Genomic DNA, 22,246 nt, shown 5'->3' with positions numbered 1-22,246 from the left:
CCCTAACTGTAGGAATGAGATCTGATGAATGAGATCATTGGGACAAGCAATTTTAACCACAATGTAGCTCTCTCTACTAGCTACCAACCTGATGCTCTTCAGTATGAAGCATACAAGGACCCCACAAGTTTCAGTCTCACCTGCCAGTTAATTGTGTACTTTATTCCAATGAGTGGAAGTTTGGAACTCTTTCTGGGTTCTCAGAGAGTAGATGTCCCCAAGCTCTGCCTCTCTCCTGTTGGCCATGCTTATAGCAGCCGAAGGGGGAGATGGTGATGTAGATTTTCCCATCAGGATTAGCTCTCAATGTGAAGAGTTAAGGAAGTAGAACACAGCATCATACACTACTTACTGTACCACTTGACTAATGGTTTGGTTACTTTTTCTAATTTCCTTTTTCTTCTTTTGTCTTTTCTGTTTATAAAAGATAGCTCTCTAGGTAGGAGAGGGGGAATAGGTTGAGAAGATGAAGGTGATAAAAAATAAAGCCTGATTAATGAAAAGAAATTTTAAGAAGATTAAAAAATAATTAGCACTCAACCACCACCTACTGGTAATACCCCATTCTCCTTCAGGAACTCACTAGATTTCACCGAGTCACAAGACCTTTACATACTGAATCACTTCCTCACAGCTACAGAGAGAACAATGCTTAACTTCATAGTATTTTTTATTTTTTTGCACAGGATAAATAAAAGCAATAAAATAATACATATAAAATATCTTCTGTGCATCATAATGTCCAAAACTTCTTTTAGACCAAGGGTCCTTAACTTGGCTTCCAAAAATTGAGGGTTTATTTTAATATTTTGATAACTATATTTCAAAATAATTGGTTTTCTTTGTAATCCTATGTATTTCATTTTAAGTTTTTGAAAACATTATTCCTGAGAAGTCCATGATACAAAAAAAGGTTAAGAATCTCTGGTTTAGATGCAAGCAACCTACACACAGTGACATCAGACACTCTGAAAATGGAAGTTCTAGTAAAGACAGAGTTTAGTTTTAGTCTCCCAGTATCACTTGTCCTTTAAGAAGGCAAAGGATAGGGGCAGCTAGGTGGAGCAGTGTATAAAGCCACTGGCTGAGTTCAAATATGGCCTCAGACACTTGACACTTACTAGCTGTATGGACCCTGAGCAAGTCACTTAACCCTCATTGCCCCACCCAAAAAAAAAAAAAAAAAGAAGGCAAAGGAGGGTGCAAAACATACTGCAGTTATCAACTTAAGTGCCAGCTCACATGTCAGGTAGGACCAGGCATTAGACAAAAGACTCAGAAACTCTGGACCAGCTCACAATTTGTAATGTGGGACATGGTTACGGAGAAGACAAAACTTCCTATAGTTAAGTGTTTTTCTTTTTCCCCTTCAGGTCACTGACAAGAACTTCCAACTGCTTCCCCCCTAGCTTACTAGAGCAATTGACAATGCAAGCCCTTGGCAAAGAGAATCCTTACTGCTGCGACCCCACCCTGACATCTCTCACTTTAAAGTCCTTCAGTTTAAGTTTCTCTGGGAGCCCAGAGGTATATCTGATCCCCTCTGTCTCTTCAAGTTTTTTCAGCTTTATGTTATGGGGGTGATCCAAGACAGGGGACACCCTGTTACATCTTCCCTCCCCAGTGAAACATTTGCAAGTCCCCTGCAAATACATAGGATAATACTTGAACATCTGTGAACACAACATAAGAATCATAATTTAGCATATAACACAGTCATAATAAAATCCTAACTATAAGAATACAAAATGGCATATAGAAACTAATACATGGCATGCAGATTAGGGGTACATGTAGCTAATGACAGTAAATGCAACTAACACAGCACACATCATACCATGTGTAATGTGCAGTAAACATAGGTCACATGAAGAAATATACAGCAACAGAACACACATAACTACTATAAATATCTCATATACATATGTATGTATATGTATATATACACACACATTTAGAATCAATAAAAGCAGATAGCAAGAACAACACACATATCATATGTTGTTGCTATGTAGCAAAGCATCTATACGCATACAATGTACCTCATTTGGTTACAAAGGACAGCACAGGATCATAGATTAAAGAGCTGGAAAGGACCTTAGTGGTAATTTTGCAGATGAGTACACTGGGACCTGTCTAGAAATAAAGGCTGAGTGACTTGCCCAGGGCCACACTAACATTTGTATGTGTGATGCTATAATTTGACCACAGAAAATTGAGAGAGATAATCACTACCTTAACACTGAATGAGATGACTAAGGGGAGGTAAGCTTTCTAATGGCCTCTTCACTGATAAGACTGTAGACTCCCACTGAGCTAGAGACTCTACTAAAACTCAGACCTTTTTCACACACACTGTTGTTTAATCTTATTTCTTCCATCTTATACTTGTGAAATTTATACTATACTTGTGACTTGCCTAGGGTCACACAGCTAGTAAGTGTCAAATGTCTGAGGCTGGATTTGAACTCAGGTTCTTCTGAATCCAGGGCCAGTGCTTTATCCACTGTGCCACCTAGCTGCCCCACCCCCATAATCTCTAGACTCCATTCTCTTCCCTTTCCTTTCCTTTGAAAATCAGGAGGAAATTTACTCTTGTCCAATCCCATGGTAAGAGGCAGTGTATTATATAGGCCAACCTTGGAGTCAGGAAAAAAAAAAACCCAAGTTCAAACCTTTCTGCTGATATATTCCCATGCAGTTCTCCATGACTATTAAGTTACAGACAATTTGCCCGTTTGCTGGAGAAAGTTCCTCATATTAATGAAATCACAGGTCCAGACCCCACCCCTCCACCTGCCTTTCACCATACTTTGTCAAAGATCAATGACTACAGCGCTGGCAAGTACTCAGCCCTCCGGACGGGTCTTGGAAGATAGGTTAAAAGGTGACTGCAGTCGAGGTGACTGCCCTGCACTACAAAGCGTCCTGTGTTATCTCCTTTCTTATCATGGGAACCAACTCCCTATTTGCCATGGGTTTGGGTTTTTTTTTTTTCCTCTTTCCTTTATAGCCCAAAGATCATTTTCCTTGCAGAGAAAACAGAAGCAAAAGAAAAAATTGCAGTTCCATCTTCTGTCCATGAAGTATTAACATCTCATACACCTTAAGCCATGGTTCTATCCTGCTCTTCTTTTCCCATACTCTATATAACCTTTTTTTTAAAGTTCCTCAGCTCTTCCTTACCAGTCTTGGATCATTCTGACCTATAGAAATCCTACCACTATTTGTACAGGATTGTGCTGAGCATACGTATTCATCATCTGTGACCAGTTTGGTCAGTTTGGCTAGAATATAGAATGAGCTGGAGGAAATAGGGGATAAGTAGTCTGTCGAGATGCAGAATGAGGACACACCCCTTTGGACATGGTTAACGTAGTGATGCTTTTTGCTTCACTAGAATATTTGTTACAAGAGTTTTGTTTCTCTTTTTTTTCAAAGAAGGAGGTGGGGCAGGAGGGAGAGGTGAAGGAAAATAAAAGCTTGTTCATTGAAAAAATTCTATAATTTACTTTTTTAAAAAGAGTTGTCTAAAAAGAAAGGTAAGGATCAAAATTACAAAAAGGGCTTATAAAATGCCAACCTGACAGTTTATATTTTAATCAGTAGCTGTATTTTATAGGGCAAGTGGTGGTACAGTGGATAGAGCACAGGCCTAGAGCCATGAAGACCTGAGTTCAAATCCAGCCCCCAGACATTTACTACCCATGTGACCTTTTGGCAAGTCACCTTAACCCTACTTGCCTCAGTTTTCTCATTTGTAAAATGAGCTGGAGAAGGAAATGGCAAGCCACTCCAGTATCTTTGCCAAGAAAACGCCAAAAAACTATCACTCTTTGCAGATGATATGATGATATACAAAGAGAATCCTAGAGAAACAACTAAAAAATTAGCTGAAACAATGAACAACTTTAGCAAAGTTACAGGATATAAAATAAACCACATAAATCATCAGCATATTCTATATATTACCAGCAAAGTTTAGCTTGAAGAGATAGAAAGAGAAATTTGATTTAAAATAAGTGCAGACAATATAAAATACCTGGAAGTCTACCTGCCAAAACAAGCCCAGAAAACTATATGAATACAATTACAGAACACTTTTCACACAAATAAAGACAGAAGGAGAAACGTTAATTGTTCATGGATAGGCCCAAGCCAATAAAATTAAAATAACAGTTCTACTGTGGATTATGAATGCAGATTGAACCATACTGTTTCTACTTTTGGGGACTTTTTTATTTCCTTTTTTTCTGAAGTTTTTCCCTTGTGCTATGATTCTTCTTTCACAATATGACTAATGCAGAAATATGTTTAATGTTACTGTACATATATAAACTATACCATATTGCTTTCTGTCTTAGGGGAAAAGAGAGGGAAGTGAGGGAGGGAGAAAAATTTGGAACTAAAAATCCTATGAAAACAAATGTTGAAAACTATCCTTACATGTAACTGGAAAAATAATAAAATACTTTTATTTTTAAAATAACAGTTCTACCTAAACTAATTTCCTTATTCAGTTCTGTACAAAATTACCAAAAAATTATTTTACAGAGTTAGAAAAAATAATAACAAAATTCATTTGCAAGAACAAAAGGTTAAGAATATCAAGAGAATCAATAAAAAATGTGAAAAAAGGCAACCTGGAAGTACCAAATTTCAAACTGTATTATACAGCAGTAATCAAAACAATCTGGTACTGCCTAAGAAATAAACTGGTCAGTACAATAGATTAGGTACATAATACACAGTAGTAAATTACATGGTAACCTAGTGTTTAATAAACCCAAAGATCCAAACTTTTGGGACAAGAAGTCACCATTTGACAAAATTGTTGGGAAAACTGGAAAGCAGTTTGGCAGAAAGTAGGCATAGACAGACAGCACACAATATAAGGTCAAAATGGACATATGATTCAGACATAAAGGATTATATCATAAGCAAATTAGGGGAGCATGGAAAATTTTTATATGTCAGATCTGTGGATAAGGGAAGAATTTATGACCAAATAAGAAGATAGAGAGGATCACAAGATGTAAAATGAATAGTTTTGATTACATTAAATTTGGTTTTGTTTTTGGTGGGGCAATGAGGGTTAAGTGACTTGTCCAGGGTCACACCAGTTAGTATGTGTCAAGTGTCTAAGGCCAGATTTGAATTCAGGTCCTCCTGAATCCAGGGCTGGTGCTTTATCCACTGAGCCACCTAGATGCCCCTGATTACATTAAATTTTAAAAGTTTTACACAAACAAATCAATGCAGCTAAGATTAGAAGGAAAACAGGAAACTGGGAGAAAAATTTACAGCAAATTTCTCTGATAAAGGCCTCATTTACCAAATATATAGAGAACTAAGTCAAATGTATAAGAATATAAATCATTCTCTAATTGATAAATGGTCAAAGATATGAACAGGCAGTTTTCAGACAAAGAAATCAAAGCAATCATAGTCAAATTTTAAAAATGCTCTAAATCACTATCGATTAAAGAAAATGCAAATTAAAACAACCCTGAGGTACTACCTCACACCTATCAGATTGGCTAACATAACAAAAAAAGGAAAATGACAAATGTTGGAGGGGATATGGAAAAAATAGGGACACTAATGCATTGTTGGCAAAGTTGTGAACTGATCAAACCATTCTAGAGACAGTTTGGAACTATGCCCACACGGCAATAAAACTAGGCATACTGTTTGACCCAACAATACCACTACTACATCTGCATCCCGAAGAGATTAAGGAAAAAACCCATATGTGGTAGCAAAAAAATAGAAATAGAGGGGATGCCCATCAATTGGAGAATAGCTAAACAAATTGTGGTATATGGTTGTTATGGAAGACTATTAGGAGGGTTTCAGAAAAGCCTCAGAATACTTATATGATGATCACCTATGAATGACTTAACTATTTTTCTTCACACAATGATCCAAGATAATTCTGAAGAACTTATAATGGAATAGTGGAAAGTAGAAAGCTGGCTTACCTGATGTTCTCCAGTGCATTGGTTATCTGCTGCTGCTCAATATCATAGAGTTTCACCTTGAAACCTCCACTGGCAAATAACATAGCCCAGCTTCGGCCAATAAGTCCACTAGAAGAAAAGATAATGAAGCATCAACATAAGTCATCTGAATAACTAAAAAATTATCCATTTATGCTGAAAAGCAACTTAGAGTAGAATACAGATAGATTTTTATCTTTCCATTTGAATTAAAATTCTCAATAATTGTCCTTTGCTAATAAATGACTAACTCTCTCACACATGCATACACACACACACACACACACACACACACACACACACTCTAGTGATATCTTTTTCAGGGCCCTGAATTAGAGAGGTACAGAGCATAGTAATTTTTCATTTCACCTCTTGTCCTGAAATGAACCACAGAAAACTGGATCTGAATAAAAGTTTGGATTATATGCCCAAAATAGCCTGGGCATATTCCCTCATATTATGAAGAAATTAATCAGTTTCCTTTTCTGCTTGGAAAAGTACAAAAAACTATCATTTGAAAATAACATTACTCAGATTTGAGCTAAAAAAAAAAAAACCTTTTAGCAACAAGGCAACCATTGCCCTCCTACCAATATTTAAATGTTGACTGTTTTTGCCTGGGCTAAAGTTTTATTTCCATATTAGAACAGAAAAAACTTTCTTAAAAAGGAAAAACCAGTTTGAACTCAAAGCATAAAGAAAAACTGCCAAGTAATAAGGCTTACTAGGTTTCTAATACCCATTTCCATTGTATGTTTCTCTGTCCACACTAATTTAATGTCTGTTACTTCAACAATCTGTGATCTCAATGATACAGGATCTGCTCCAACAGAGACAATTTAAAACTCAGCTCAAATCCTACCTTCTGCAAGAAGCCTTTCTCTTTTCTGTGCATCTACCTACCTCCCTCTGAGATTACTTCCCATTTTCCCTGTATATATCTTATATGTAGAAGGATCTATGAGATAATATAGGCAAGAGTCACAAAGGATAAGTGAATTGTGTCAGATACCATGTCAGGGATGCAAAAACAGTGCCTGCCCTCAAGGAGCTCACCTTCTAATGAAGGAGACAACATTCAAACACTAAGAACATATACAGGGAAAATGGAAGGTAATCTCAGAGGGAATATGCCCAGCCTACTTTGGGTATACAATCCAAACTTTTGTTCAGACCCAGTTTCCTGTGGTTCATTTCAGCTCCGGAGGTGAAACAAAATTTCCATGCTCTGCACCACTCTAATTCAGGGTCCTGGAAGGGCTGCCACCAAAGGGCAACTGAGCATTTGCTCTAACAATCTAGAAGGAAATAGTCATTTATAGTCTTTCTCATTTTTTTTTTCAATAGCCCTTTGTCCTGTCTTTCTCACTGCCACCTCAATCTCACTGCCATCTCAATCTCATTCTTTCCACCTCTCCACACTTCTCCAGGCCAGGATCCCAATTCCTTTGTTCTCAGGTTGTGACTAACTAAGTAAAACTTTGCCTCAGCTTTCTGTTTTCCATAGGCCACTCATTAAGAAAGGGATTCCTCAGGGGCAGCTAGGTGGCGCAGGGGATAGAGCACCAGCCCTGGAGTCAGGAGTACCTGAGTTCAAATCCGGTCTCAGACACTTAACACACACTTACTAGCTGTGTGACCCTGGGCAAGTCACTTAACCCCAATTGCCTCACAAAAAAAAAAAAAAAAAAGAATCAGACAAGAAAGGGATTCCTCTAGCAACATACCTACTCTAGGTGGACTCCAATTACCTGAGAGTTTGTTCGCTTTTCTAGAGCTAGTTTGGAATCAAAACTAGAGTTACTCACCATAATGGATCCTTCCCAAATTACTAAATGAACACTGGTCACAACTACCTCAGTCAGTCATTGGTTAATTCCTCTTGGAGCCTCCCTTTTGTGGAGGGGCTCAGGATGGCCTGTTTTCATTCCCCTCCTGGACCAGTTCCTTACTTCTAGACTTCACACCATATCTGGTAGTATCATCTCCTCCCTCCCCACTTCAGCTCCCTGTTGTATGTTGTCTTTCCTCCATTAGAATATAAGGTCCTTGAGGGCAGGGACTGTCCATTGTAAGTATTTAATAAATACTTGTTTCCCTCTTTCACTTATTCATTTAGCAGGCATTTATTACATAATGCTATGTGCCAGTCTAAAAGGTGGCAAGGGACAAGGGGCAAGAGGACAGAAAACTGGTCCTTGTAGCCTGGGCCCTGACTCCAAGGTCCCAAAAGCTGGTTTAACCCAGGACAAGTCACTTAACTTCTCAATGTCTACACAATAGACTACAGCTAGCAAGGTAGATATACGTTAGAGAAAGTTCCTCAGGGTATTTAGGTGGCACAATGGATAAAAGCACCAGCCCTGGATTCAGGACCCAAGTTCAAATCCAGCCTCAGACACTTGACACTTACTAGCTTGGTGACCCTGAGCAAGTCACCTAACCCTCATTGCCAAGGAAGGAAGGAAGGAAGAAAGAAAGATTAAGTGCCAGGCACTGTACATATCAAAAACCTGGAGCCATCTCTCTCCTCAAGGGGCTTACATGGGTTTTTATTTTGTTTGAGCTTAAAAAAAAAAATAACATGGATATCCATTCATAGCTTCCTGAATTGTGATTTCATCACTAAGGGAACTTCCCACACCAAAGCATATCAGCTATTTGCCAGTAACTTACAGCCTAAAGTGTTGCCTGGAATACTGAGAGGTAATCATTTATCCACGGGCAGAAAACTTATGTGTTAGTGGTAGAATTCCAAACTCAGGTCTTTCTGTCTCTAAGACACCCTCTTTTCTACCTCTCCATGCTAACTCAAGATAAATGAGAGGAGCCACTAATTATGGAACTCTGACCAGTCTGCTTTGGAGAAAGAGTCAACCCTGGGTCCTATACAATTGTACAAAAAGGGAAACAGGACACAAAAAAGGGGAAACAAAAAAAGCACTTCCCTGTTTATGGTGAACTCCACAAAAGTACTAGGGAAAAGACTGAAAATTGGGACAGCTACATCCTGGGAATGTCTGGTCTTCTTTCTGTTGTATGCCAACTTAATGCTTACTTAAAGACCTCTGTAAACAGAGTCAGGGTCATTTTTGAGGCAAAGGATCAAATGGTGCTGTGAAAGCTTGTGTATAAAGTCAAACGTTGATAACATACTGACCAATTGGTATAACTCATATAAAGCATTGAAGCTTCATGTTTTTAAATGTATATTTAAACATCAACAGTGTCTTCACATGTGAAGAGAATAGAACAGTGATTTGGTGAAAGAACAGAGGTAATAGGGAGTCACTGAGGGTCATGATCTGGAGATATGGTTGGGTGGTGGTGATGATGGTGGTAGTAACAATGACTAGCATTTATGTAGTATTTTAAGGTTTGCAAAGGACTTTACAAATATTATTCTAATTTGATCCTCATACAACCCCAGAACAGGTGTTTTATTATACCATTTAAACAGTTCAGGAAACTGAGGAAAAACAAGTTTTAAAAAACTTGCTCAGGAGCACACAGCTAGTAAATATCTGAAATAGAATTTGAATTCAGGTTTTCCTGATTCCAGGTCCAGCACTCTAACCATTGCACTACCTAGCGTCCTTCATTTAGGAATATTAACTTGGCAGCTGGTGGGGGGATTGGATTGGAATGGACTGAAGAGGGAAGAGTCTAGGATGCAGGGAGACCAAAGAGAGAGAAGAGAGGATAGTCAAACATAGACTCTTAAGAAAATTTACCTAAGGGGTTGAGAAGAAGAGGGGGAAAAAAGAGATAAAGGAGCTGCCAGGTAAAAAGAAGGCAAGAAAATCAGAAAAATGAGGTATCTTTGAAGGGCAATGGAGAAGTATCTAAAGGAGGTGGGTAGTCAAATTGTCCAATGCTGCTAGAGTCAAGGGTAATGTGGACTGAAAGAAAAAGAAAAGCCAATTGATTTAGCAATTAGGTCACTGGATGATCTCCTTAGAGACAATAATTGTGGTTAGAGTGGTAGGAATAGAAAGCTGGATTGCAAAGGGCTGAGGACACAGTTTGAGGTAATGAAATGAAAGTAACAATTTGTCCAGTAAGGAGAAATAGAAAGACAAGTGGTGGTGGAATGGGGTGAAACCATCAAGGGTTTTGTTGTTGTTGTTTTGCACTGAAGAGACCTTGAATATAAGCAGATGAGAATGGTCTGAGGGACGGAAATGAAAATACCTGAGAGGAATGACTGTTGGGGCAATATTCTGGAAGAGTCAGGCTGGGATGGATCAAGAGCTCAGATGGACAGATGGAGGAGCCTCATTGAGAACAATTAGATTGTAAACTCCTTGAGGCAGGGAGGATTCTTTGTATACTCACCACTTAGCACAGTTCCTGGCACATGGTAGGTGCTTTCAAAAGTTTTTATTTGCTGAGCGAAGTAGTGAAAGTAGGCATTGCTGTTTATGGTGACTTAGGGATTTCTGGAAGTATTCCTTAAATAAATTGTTGAATTAACACAATCTTCAAGTACGTAAGGGGCTTTTGGGGCTGCACTGGTACACCAAGGTTTACAGATATTCCTTTAACTATTTAACTATTCACACATACAAAAATCTTTCTAATACTCAAAACCAAACTGGATAGATCAGTTGAACAGTACCCTGGAAAAAATAAAATAAAAAATAAAATGTCAAAAGTACTCCACTTTGGGGGCAGCTAGGTGCGCAGTGGATAGAGCACGGGTCCTGGAGTCAGGAGGACCTGAGTTCAAATCCAGCCTCAGACACTTGACACTTACTAGCTGTGTGACCCTGGGCAAGTCACTTAACCCCAATTGCCTCACCAAAAAAAAAGTACTCTACTTTCCCCCAAGAGCTATTGCATAGTGAAATGAAATGGGGCAGTTACAAGTAGAGTCTAACAACACTGTGGCCTCAGTTTTCAGCTGTTCACTGCTAGAGAAAAACAACAAAACGACAGAGCAATCAGGACATTGGGCAGCAATTAGAAAAGGGATGCATTTAGCCAAAAGCTATCTAGGAGGTAGATGGTAGTGCTAGGGTTGTCCTAAGTCCAGAGTCTGATCCTGGTATCAGTAACACAATATTATCTACCCACAATTATGTGATCAGGCTCTGGGGGAATGATTTCCTAAACAATTTCTTAAGAGATTGGTTTATAAACCAGATCACAGTTTACTGATTTACAACAGGAGATATATTTGGTATGATAACCAATACTGATTATTTCCATAGGGCATGACATTCTTCTGGGAAAGACACTCAAAAAGACCAAAGTAGAGAACAGAAGATTGCTGAGTAAGCATTAAAATGGAGCTTTGGCCCCAGAGGTCAGAACAAGAAACAATCTGCAGAAGTTGGAGGAGCAAATCTTGCTTCATGTAAGGAAAAACATTCTATCAATCAGAGTAGTCTGAAAATAGACTACCTTGCCTCAAAAGGTAGTGGGCTCTTTCATCATTCAATCCTACAAACACTAATGAAGACCCTATTCTGTGCAAGACATTATAGATATGGTAGTGATAGACAAAATGAAATAGTCTGTGATCTCAAGGAATTTACATTTTATTAGTGAGACACAATGTGTACAAGTAACAGTAAAGACAAAGTTATTTCAGGAAGCATAGAGAGTACTAACCAACCCAGGTGTGGGGAGAAATGAGGAGAGGTTTTACATAGGAAGTGGCACCTGTGTTGAAGCTTGAATGAGTTAGGGATTCTAAAAGGGAATACATTCCAGGAATGGGAGAACAGCCTATGTAAAAGCAGAGACAGGAGACAGAATATTGAGTTCAGAAATGGCCAGTTGGTCAATTTAGCTGAAGAAAGAATGAGTGAAGGAAAACCACAGAAAGAAGTCTGCAAAGGGAGTTGTAGACTAGGTATGTGCTGGGAGGCTTGTACACTAATTTATCCTAGAGGTAGAAGGTTGTCACTGCAAACTTTTGAGCAGGGTAACGACAGATCTATGCTTTAACAATATTAATTTGGCAACTATGTTGAAGATAAATGGAGAGACTGGAATCAGAGAGCCTAGGAAGCTGATATAATAGTACAGGCAGTCCACTCCCATATTGATCTCACTGATCCATTAATCTATCTGTAGGACTAAGCTCAAAATTTTTCAGTGGCTCCCTCTTACCTACCAAGTAACATTAAAACTTTTTGCCCAGGATTCAAGGCCTTCCACAAGCTGGCACCATCCCTGCCTTTCTAGCCTTATCTCATGCCTACCAGGGACACCACACTCTCCGAAATACACTACTTTCTATCCCCACAACATGCCCTGAGATTTTTTCTCCATTCTCAAGCTGTTCCCTGTACCTGTAATTTCCTTGCTCCCCATCCTTGAAAACCTAAATCAAATGCCCTACCCCCATGATGTCTGTTTATGAACCGAAAAATAATAGGTTAAGATTTTTATTGATTGAGGAAACCAAAATTTGTAGCAAGCGCTGACATCATAATAATAATTATAATTGTACACAGGGTATGCTAAAAGTCTTAGTGTAGTTTTGTTATTAAAGCTACACTAAGACTTTTGGAATACCCCTGTGTATATGTGCATCAGCACATACCTTGTGGAATAGGAAAAGAGTAAAATATTTTTATTATTTAACCATAATTCTATCCTCTGCTATAGGATTAACTCTACAATCAACTATATTCCTACTGTATGAATGGTGCTGATCCTAAAAATATTTTTATTAGAAATCTGATTATTCCAATTGGCCAATTTTTTTTACTGATACACGTCTCCAATCCAAATGGGCTACCTACTCAAGTAATAAAAGTTAAGATATTTTTTGAAAAAAATTGGGGCAGCTACATGGTACACTGGAGAGAGCACCAGCCCTGGAGTCAGGAGGACCCGAGTTCAAATCTGGCCTCAGACACTTATTACCTTTGTGTCCCTGGGCAAATCACTTAACCCTGATTGCCTCAAAAAAAATTTTTTTATTGGAAGTCTGATTCTTCCAATTGGCTAGTTTATTACTAATATACCTTTTCAATGCAAATGGGCTATCTAGTCAAGTACTAAAAGTTAAATTAACCATCTTCATTTATTCCATAGAAAGAATTGACTATGCATATGAAAATGGCCTCAACAGAAGATCTTCTGTTAGGCTCTACTATGCAGAGGACCTAGTTTTTAGTAAAACTAAAAGGTATTTGGTGCAAGGTAGGAAAAAATAACTAAAAATGTCAGGGAAAGGTGATAGAATAAAGGAAGAACACAGCTACAAAAGGTAGCACAGCCTCAATTAGCCTACAGAAAGCAAAAAGATACTATAGCAATTTCCAAAGGCAAATACTCTTCAAAATAGCTAAACGGTTAATTGACTGAATATACAGAGTCAGATAGGCTGTGCAGAAGCTAAACTGCTGGGCCAACAGTCTCAGAAATGTCTGAGCTCAATTTCAGCCTCAGAAACTTACTAGCTATGTGACTCTGGACAAGTCACTTAAATTCTATTTGCTTCAGTTTCCACATCCATAAAACGGGAGTCATAACCTTCTAGGTTTGTTGTGAGGATCAAATGAGATAACACCTATGATTCAGGTGTTATCATTAATCCTATTTTACAATTAGGTTAAGTGACTTGCTGAGAGTCACATAACTTTTATGTGTCTGAAGTAGGGATTGAAAGCAGAACTTCCTGACTTTGAGTCCAACATTCGATCTACTCTCTGCACCACCTAGATGCCACAAGAACTATTCCTGCAACAAAAGAGATTTTCAGCATTCTGAATCATGCAGTGATTTTTTAAAAAATAAATTTGATTAATATCTTATTTTTACATCATCTACATTTCCCAATATAATACTACCCTTCCCTTAATCAGAAAGCTATTCTTTACAACTAATTTTAAAAGGTTCAATAAAATGGACCAACATATCAACGAAATCTGAAATTATATGTTGATGTTCTTCAGTCAAGTCACCCCCATCTCTGCCAAAGAAAGAGAGAGGGGGCAGCTAGGTGGCACAGTGGATAAAGCACTGACCCTGGATTTGGAGGACCTGAGTTCAAATTCGACCTCAGACACTTGACACTTACTAGTTGTGTGACCTTGAGCAAGTCACTGAACCCTCATTGCTCCAAAAACAAAATGACAGAGACAGAGACAGAGAGAGAAAGAAAGTTTGGTCATCATCATTTCATAACATTCAGCTGCAATTTGTTATTATTGTAATCACTGTTTGCTGGCCCTGCATTCTTCATTCTGAATTAATGTCTTCCTATGCTTCTCCGAATTCTTCAAATACCATTACATTCACATACAACTAGTTTAGCCATTTCCTGAATTCAAGAAGACCAGAGCTCAAATCCAGCCTCAGATACTTGTTAGCTGTGTGACATTCATATACAACTAGTTTAGCCATTTCCCCCAGCATCTTTGTTTCTAAGTTCTTTGTTACTACAAAAAGTGATTCTATAAAGAATTAGGTGTAAATGCGGCCTTTCTTTTTTCTCATTGGCTTCCTGGGTAGGCACCTACCCAGCACTGAGATCTCTAGATGAAAAGGTATGGACATTTTAGTCACTTTCCCAGCATAATTTCAAAGTGCTTTTCCAAAAACAGTTGGACTAATTTATAGTTCCACTAACATTTCACTGGTGTGCCACCTTCAACAATCCTCCTAACATTGACCATTCCCATCTTTTTTCATCTTTACCAATTTGCTTGGTGTGTAATTTTTTTGTTTTTGTTTTTGTTTTTTTTTGCGGGGCAATGGGGGTTAAGTGACTTGCCCAGGGTCACACAGCTAGTAAGTGTCAAGTGTCTGAGACTGCATTTGAACTCAGGTACTCCTGAATCCAGGGCTGGTGCTTTATCCACTGCGCCACCTAGCCGCCCCAGTGTGTAATTTTTTAAATGATGCCCAGTACATAGTAAGTGCCTAGTAAATGCTTTTAGACTGATTTAAAATAAAAATAAGCATGCAAGAAGAAAAAATTAATACCACCAAGATTTTCTTGGAAAATGCCAATAAACCCAAAGTAAAAGGTTGCTGTATTTGTTTTTTAATTAAATAAGTCAAAAGTTTATCTTTCAGAAGGTTGTAAATCTAAGCAAAAATTTAATCTGAACAAAAACCAAAATATATTTGATAAGTTCCCCCCTTCCATAATAGAGCAAAGTAGAACTTGTCAATCCAGTACACTTTAATAATCTTACAGTTTTATCTTGTGAGTGCTACTACTCCCATTCATATAGATTATGACTTAGTCAATGACCCCAAGCTGCTATGGTAAAAACATTTTTTATCAAACTGTGATGAGCTGGTGTTATGTTCTCTCAGTTAGTTATGCCACTTCTAGGCTGATACTATGGCCTTCAAAGTCAGTCTAACTAAGCACTTTGTGACAGACATTCTGCTAAGGGCTGTGGACACAAAGAAAAGACCCAAAAAAAAGTCACCAGCCCCAAGAAGCTTGCGTTCAAAGGAAACAACATCTAAATAACTAGGTGTGTACAATTATTTACAATATATACAAAAGAAAGGGGAAGGTAATCTCAGAGATAGGGCAACAGCAGCTGGAGTGGAGAGGATAGGGAAAGGCTTCTTGCAGAAGGTGGAATATGAATTGAGACTTGAAGTCAAAGAAACTAGTAGGTGAAGCTAGCATATAATCTTTCAGAACCCAGGATTATTGCTTTAATAGAGGTCTTTAGGGTTCAAAGTATACACATAATCAGGAACACATTTATTGTGTCAAATGTAGCTATCCTATAAAATTTTGCATGACTTAAATGAACACCTGCAAACACTTCTTGTTTTCAACATTTATATCAACGTTCCTTTGTATAGAGTTGTATGCAGTTGTACTTCAATCTTCCTGTGCATTCACATTTATTAATCAAGACAATAAACATTTATAAGTGCTTACTATGTGCCAGGTATTGTGCTAAGTGATAAAGATACAAAGAAAGCAAAAACAAAACAAAACAAAACAAAAAAACAGTCTTGGCTCTCATAGAGCTCAGTCTATAGGAGTGAGCTGTCATTTCCTACTTTTCCCTCTTTAGCGTCCTTCTCACTAGCCCTATTCCTACAAGTCCTTTCTCTCCTTTCCTCTCCCATGTACTACCCTCATTGAGGACATTTCTCTAAAGTCACTGGGCCTGGTGGTATTCATTAAAATAGTTGAGAAATTCTTATGGAAAGTACGCTTTAGAAAAAAGAGAAAAGGATTTTATATACAAAGAGTACATTTCAGATAACTGTCTTTCACCAGAGGTCTGGTATTTAACAGAAAATGGGGAAAGCCAAGAGTTTTTTCTTAAATTAAAATGGGGGAGTGGATAGAGCACCAGCCCTGGAGTCAGGAGGACCTGAGTTCAAATACGGCCTCAGACACTTAACACTTACTAGCTGTGTGACCCTGGGCAAGTCACTTAACCCCAATAACCTCACCAAAAAAAAATTAAAATGGACGGGGCAGCTAGATGCTGAAATGGATAAAGCACTGGCCCTGGAGTCAGGAGGACTTGAGTAGACAGAGAGAATATGGATATTTGGGTACCCTTAAATCCAAGTGTAAGACTTACAGGAATCCCTTAATAAGCGTCTCTAGCCCAATCTCCATGTTTTTCCATTTTTTGCTTGGTTTCATTGGGGAAGAAACTGAAGGAGGGAGCTGAAGAGTGAGGGACATAGCATTTCAACACATAACAAGACAGTTGGGTTGGTTTTGGTTTTGGTTTTTTTTTTTCAGGCCAATGGGGGTTAAGTGACTTGCCATGGGTCACACAGCTAGTGTCAAGTGTCTGAGGCCAGATTTGAACTCAGGTACTCCTGAATCCAGGGCAGGTGCTTTATCCACTGCGCCACCTAGCTGCCCAGTTGGGTTTTTTTTTAACCTTAATTAAGACACATTTAAGCTAGGAGCACTTTTAGGGATTTTCTATGATATATATTATACGATATATAATATCTCATTTTCTATGATATATTAGATACAAGCTGGATAAATGACTTCAGGAAATATGGTAGCTGTAAAGCAGACTTCCAAATGTGTCAAAAGGGCACTGAGCATGGGACTCATCCCCAACCAGATAACCATTTCTATCTACAAGGTCACTTTTTATTCCTTCACCACAAAACAACAGGCCAAAGTCATGCACAGACAGGCCAAAGTCATGCACAGACAGGCCAAAGTCAGGTTAATCTTCACCATTTCCTAGACAGAAAGTCAACAGGAAACTTGCAGAATTCACCAATTCTATCCATAATAAATGATAAGAGAAATACATGTAACTTTTCTCAAGTTGGTTTTTCCAAGGATAAAAAGCCAAACACCTCAACTGTGTGAAGTCAACTGTTCAAAGCCATTGTGAGTTAGAATATCATAGTACTTACAGTAGGAAAAAAAAACCACCAAAAAAGGCTGTTTTGTTTTGTATAAAAAACAGGAAAAGTTTGTTTTCTGGGGAAAAAATCTATTGTTATAGGCTTAAAATGCATCTCAAATTGGTAAAGTGTCATCCAATGGAAAAATGTCATTCTGCCACTCCAAGTTTTGTTACTTCCAAAAGGTTTCCCCATATTGATCCCAAAGTCAAAAGAAAGGTTAAATGGAATAATTGGGCCTGGGGAGTGTGAGCTTCCTGCTGCAATAAATTTTTCCCAGTTCTCCTTAATCTTCGTGCGTTTCCCCTGAGTCTATCTCCAGTTAACTCGGCATATATCTTGTTTGTAGGTAGTGGTTTGCATGTTGTGACAGCTCCTTAAGAGCAGGGACTGTCTTGCTTTTCTGAGTATCCGAGTGCCTAACACATAGTGGGCGCTTAATAAGTGCTCGTTGACTGACTTCCAGTAGAATGAATTAAATTCACCTAAAAGTGCTGCTTCTGTTTCAAGGCTCCCATTCAGCCTCCCAGAATGATGACCGAAATGCATCACCTAGCTTTAAGAAAACATATGAAACTGAACACCACTATACACCCCCGAGGGAGGCCACAGGCTTTGAGTAAGAGAGTAACTTAATTACAAGGAAGGAACAAACACAGGCTGTGAGTTTTCTTCCAAAGAAACAGCTGGAGATCGGGTTACATTTTGAAGGAGGGCTTTTTTAAAAAATAAAAGTCATTTTAAAACAGGAAAGTCGACCGCAGCTGCCAGAGCCGCCGCACCGCGGGGGGTCAGGGGAGGAAATGAAGAGAGGGATGGATGGAGGGGCAGCTCCACGCTCAGGTACAAACAACTACAACCTACAACTTCTCTTCTCCTCAAGGTTGCAAATGGCAGCTAGACGGGCTCTGTGGCCAAACCCCAGCTGGGCACGCCGAAAGGTTTACCTGCCAAAAATCACAATACTGCCATCCTGAGTGGAAGCCATCTCCTGCGCTGGCGGGGTCACAGCAGGGAGCCCGATGCCTAAGGAGACCCAGTGACGGGCGCGGGAGCTGGGAGGAGGAGGAGGAGGAGGTGGAAACCTGCCTGCCGGGCTCCGAGGCTGAGGCTCTTAAAGGGCACCGAGAGGAATGTAACTCGCACGCTCATAGGCTCCTTCCTCCTCTTCTCCAGCCCCCTCGTTAGAGAGAACTCCCCTAAAGCGAGGTGAAAGGAGTCTTCCGATAGGCTGCGGGAAGTGAGCGCTTGGGGAAACGTGATTACATTTGGGGAGACCTTCGGCAGAAAGCTTGCGGGCGGGCTCGCAAATCAGCACATCTATGGAACTTAACCCCTTGGTGAAGGACTGAATTACCGGGTGGGGCTGGTGAAGTTCATAAATCCATTGGATGAAGTAATGTCTAAAAAACAGTACGAGGACAGAAAGTAAAGCGATCAGCCAATGGCTTGATTTCCTCCTTTAAAAAAACCCTTTTATTTCCAACCTTAGAATTTAAAATTAAGTTGCTTTAGTTTGCCATGAAAAAGCCTGCTCTTTTTTTGCACATGGATTGTTCACAAATTATTTAAATGGACGAAAAGGAACGCTGACACTGTCTTCCTGTTCACGGCTTTTGGATTGCAACTGTTACAGACCTTCAAACTAGCTAGTGTTTATTGCTGGATTTTCCTCCAGTACATCAGCTTCCTGTCATAATTTAAAGACGGAAATTCTGTTTTATCAGTCTTTGAGACTAAAAATTTCCATGAAATTCCATAATGCTGTATGAATAGAAATGGAAAAAGCCATGTGATTTTCAAAACCTACTTCTTCAACATGGAGACAATTTATGTGACAGAAAAAGAAAAAGGGGAAGCTTATCAGTGGGTAAAGCACCGACCCTGGATTCAGGAGGACCTGAGTTCAAATGCGACCTCAAACACTTGACACTTACTAGCTGTGTGACCCTGGGCAAGTCACTTAACCCTCACTGCTCTGTAATAAATAAATAAATAAACGATTGTCTAAAGTGACTGCTGTGGCAGACATTTGATGTCTGAAACAGCAAACAAGAAGCAGTCCATGAAGGATGAACAGCATAAATGTAAACACCATTAGGTTTTCAGTCTTTTAATTTGACAGAAAGGAGGAAGCTGTAGGCCCAGAGGGGTGCAGTGGCTGGCCCAAATTCACTCAACTACCAAGTGTTAGATAGTTTGTTGTGGAAATCTTTTCCATTGTATAACAACATTAATTCTGTACAACAAAGTGAAGAATAGTCGTTTTAGGCTGGATTCCAGAGTGAAATCCAATGTGGCTGAAAAGGTTGGGGGAAGGTTTTATGAGACCTTAAAATGGAGTAGACTGGTTTATATTTTATTCTAGAGGCAAGAGGAAGCCACTGGCTTTGGTTGAGTGGTGGAGTTTGATGGTCCTGTCTGTTCTTAAGGAAAAGAACTTTGGCAGCAGTGTGTAGGATGGACTGGTATGGTGAAAGACAGGAGGCAAAGAGACCAATTAGGGGGACTTTGCAGTACCGTGGGCAAGACTTGATAAGGGCTTTAACTAAGGTGGTAGTTATGTGAATTAAAAGAAGGGCTTGGATACAAGAGATGTAGTTAGTGTAAAAAACAGCAAGATCTGGCAACTGATTGGATGTGTGGGGTTAGGCAAGGCAAGGAGTGAGGAGTTAAGGATAATTCTGAAATTATGAGCCTGAAGTGCCAGAAGGATGGTGGTACCTTTGGAGGGGGGGAGGGAATAGAGAAGTTTGGAAAAGGGGAAGGTTTAAGGATAAAGATAATGAGTTCAGTTTTAGACACGCTGAGTTTAAAATGGCTCTGGTACAAACAGTTTGAAATATTCAATAGGCAGGTGATACAGGACTGAAGTACAAGGGAGAGACTGAAGCTATATATTACTGTTTGTCCCTTGTTTTCTGAGAGGACCAGTAATGTCACAGGTGACATCTTGACTCATTTTTTTTTGTGGAGTAATGGGGGTTAAGTGACTTGCCCAGGGTCACACAGCTAGTAAGTGTCAACTATCTGAGGCCAGATTTGAGCTCAGGTACTCCTGAATCTAGGGTGGGTGCTTTATCCACTGTACCACCTAGCTGCCCCTTGACTCATTTTTTAATTGGATTTAAGTGAGACAGAGTTGCACAAAATCCTCTTCCAGAGTCATCAAAATCCAATGGCAAGACAAAAGTGAAGATGACTGGCAATGGCTCTGGATACAGTGGAATCTTAGATGTCTAACCAAGCTCTAAGTGCTTTATGGTACCTACTTCAACGAACTTCATTGGAACAAATGGTTCTCAGCTGCCCATTCTGAGGGGGATGTCTTAATATGCTTGAGATAGATATTCCCCCAACTCACCAATAGATTTGAGGCCCATTGGTTACCCTTAACCTGGTTTAGCCCATCTGCCCAAATGATTTACCAGAGTGTGGCCACTGAGCATGCTAAATTTCTTGGAGCCACAAGTAAGAGTTGAGTGACACCCCATATGCCCTGGCTATGTATATAGATCTGGGAGTTGTCTGCATAAAGATGATAGTTAAATGTATAGTAACTTATTGTGCTGAAAGAAATGATGAGCAGGAAGAGTTCAAAGAAACCTGGAAGGATTTACATAAACTGATGCTGACTGAGAGGAGCAAAACCAGGAGAATATTGTACACAGTAATAGCAACATTGTGTGATGAACAATGGGGATAGACTTGGCTCTTCTCAGTAGTGCAATGATCCAAAACAATTTCAAAGAACTTCCCCTTGGGTGAATGTTATTAGTTCTCACCTCCCTCAGTTCACAGTAATAAGACCTAGTATTTATATAGTGCTTTATGGTTTGCAAAGTGTTTTACATATATTATCTCATTTGATGCTCACAATAACTTAACTCTGTAAGACAATTGCTATTATTATCACCATTTTAGAGAGCAGGATGTTGAGATTGAAAGAGGTTAAGTGACTTGTCTAGGATCACACCTATTAGTAGTAAGTATAAATAATCAATCTCCACCAATTATATAAGCATCTAAGAAGGGATTCAGACTCAGGTCTTCCTGACTCCAAGTCCACATGCCTCTAACTAATCACTGAGATCTATTGTATAGGTAAGTACTGAACAACTCTTGTTTGACTTATTCATTAAATATGTATACAGTGCGTACATTGTGCAAAACACTATAAATCTATCAATGAACAAGCATTTATTAAGTGCACACTACATGTCAGCCCTACCTAGGCACTGAGAATGCCAGAACAAAAAGAAAGTCCTTGTTCTCAAGGAATTGACTTTCTATCAGAGTAGACAACATTCTCTTTTATAATAATAATAATAAACATAACAAATGTAATATGAGCTTCATAGCCCTTTTGCGTGAAATTCTCCTCAGTGGTGGAGATCAATTCCTTAATTTCCCATACTTGTATAGGGGATAGAGTTGGCAAAAACTTGAAAGAAGATAGATCCTGGTCTTCTGGCTTTCAGTTTTGAGTTCCAGACTCTCTTCGGGTCTTTGGGAGGGAACAACTCTAGGAAAAAGACAATATGTGGAAGAGCTGAAACCTTGATTATATCCCTACCCCCAGGTTACTACACTAGAGACTTTGGGGAATTTCCTCTTGGTTGAGATCTAGTTCTCTCTCTCTCTCTCTCTCTCTCTCTCTCTCTCTCTCTCTCTCTCTCTCTCTCTCTCTCTCTCTCTCATTCTGTTTAAGCTGAGCTATCTTTCTCCTAACAGGAGAGATCATTCATCCTATGCATTATCTCCTACATAGTGTTACCTGAATACTTTCCCTCATTTTTGTATGTTATCAGCTTGAATAAATGAATTTATTTGCTATTTACTATAAGTGGTCTTTGGGTAACTAAGATTTAGTGAGAAGGTAGTCAAGCTATGAAAATGTA

The 22,246-nt window shown here is 39.1% G+C and overlaps 1 protein-coding gene across 1 annotated transcript in view; it reads right to left on the bottom strand.

Annotated features, from left to right (window-relative positions):
• Positions 1-18,484, bottom strand: part of CRYL1 (crystallin lambda 1) — a 178,598-nt gene extending 160,114 nt beyond the window's left edge. The window contains exons 1-2 of the mRNA XM_043997794.1: positions 18,293-18,484; positions 5,985-6,092 (exon numbers count right to left, since the gene is read on the bottom strand). Of these exons, the coding sequence (XP_043853729.1) occupies positions 5,985-6,092; positions 18,293-18,333 (149 nt within the window). The 5' untranslated portion in view covers positions 18,334-18,484. The remainder of the gene's footprint in view (positions 1-5,984; positions 6,093-18,292) is intronic.
• Between the last annotated feature and the right edge of the window lie 3,762 nt (positions 18,485-22,246).

Source organism: Dromiciops gliroides, chromosome 3, assembly GCF_019393635.1.
Source record: "Dromiciops gliroides isolate mDroGli1 chromosome 3, mDroGli1.pri, whole genome shotgun sequence".
Taxonomy (NCBI): domain Eukaryota; kingdom Metazoa; phylum Chordata; class Mammalia; order Microbiotheria; family Microbiotheriidae; genus Dromiciops; species Dromiciops gliroides.
Note: the sequence above shows the minus strand (reverse complement) of the source record. Positions and strands in the feature narration are given on the sequence as shown.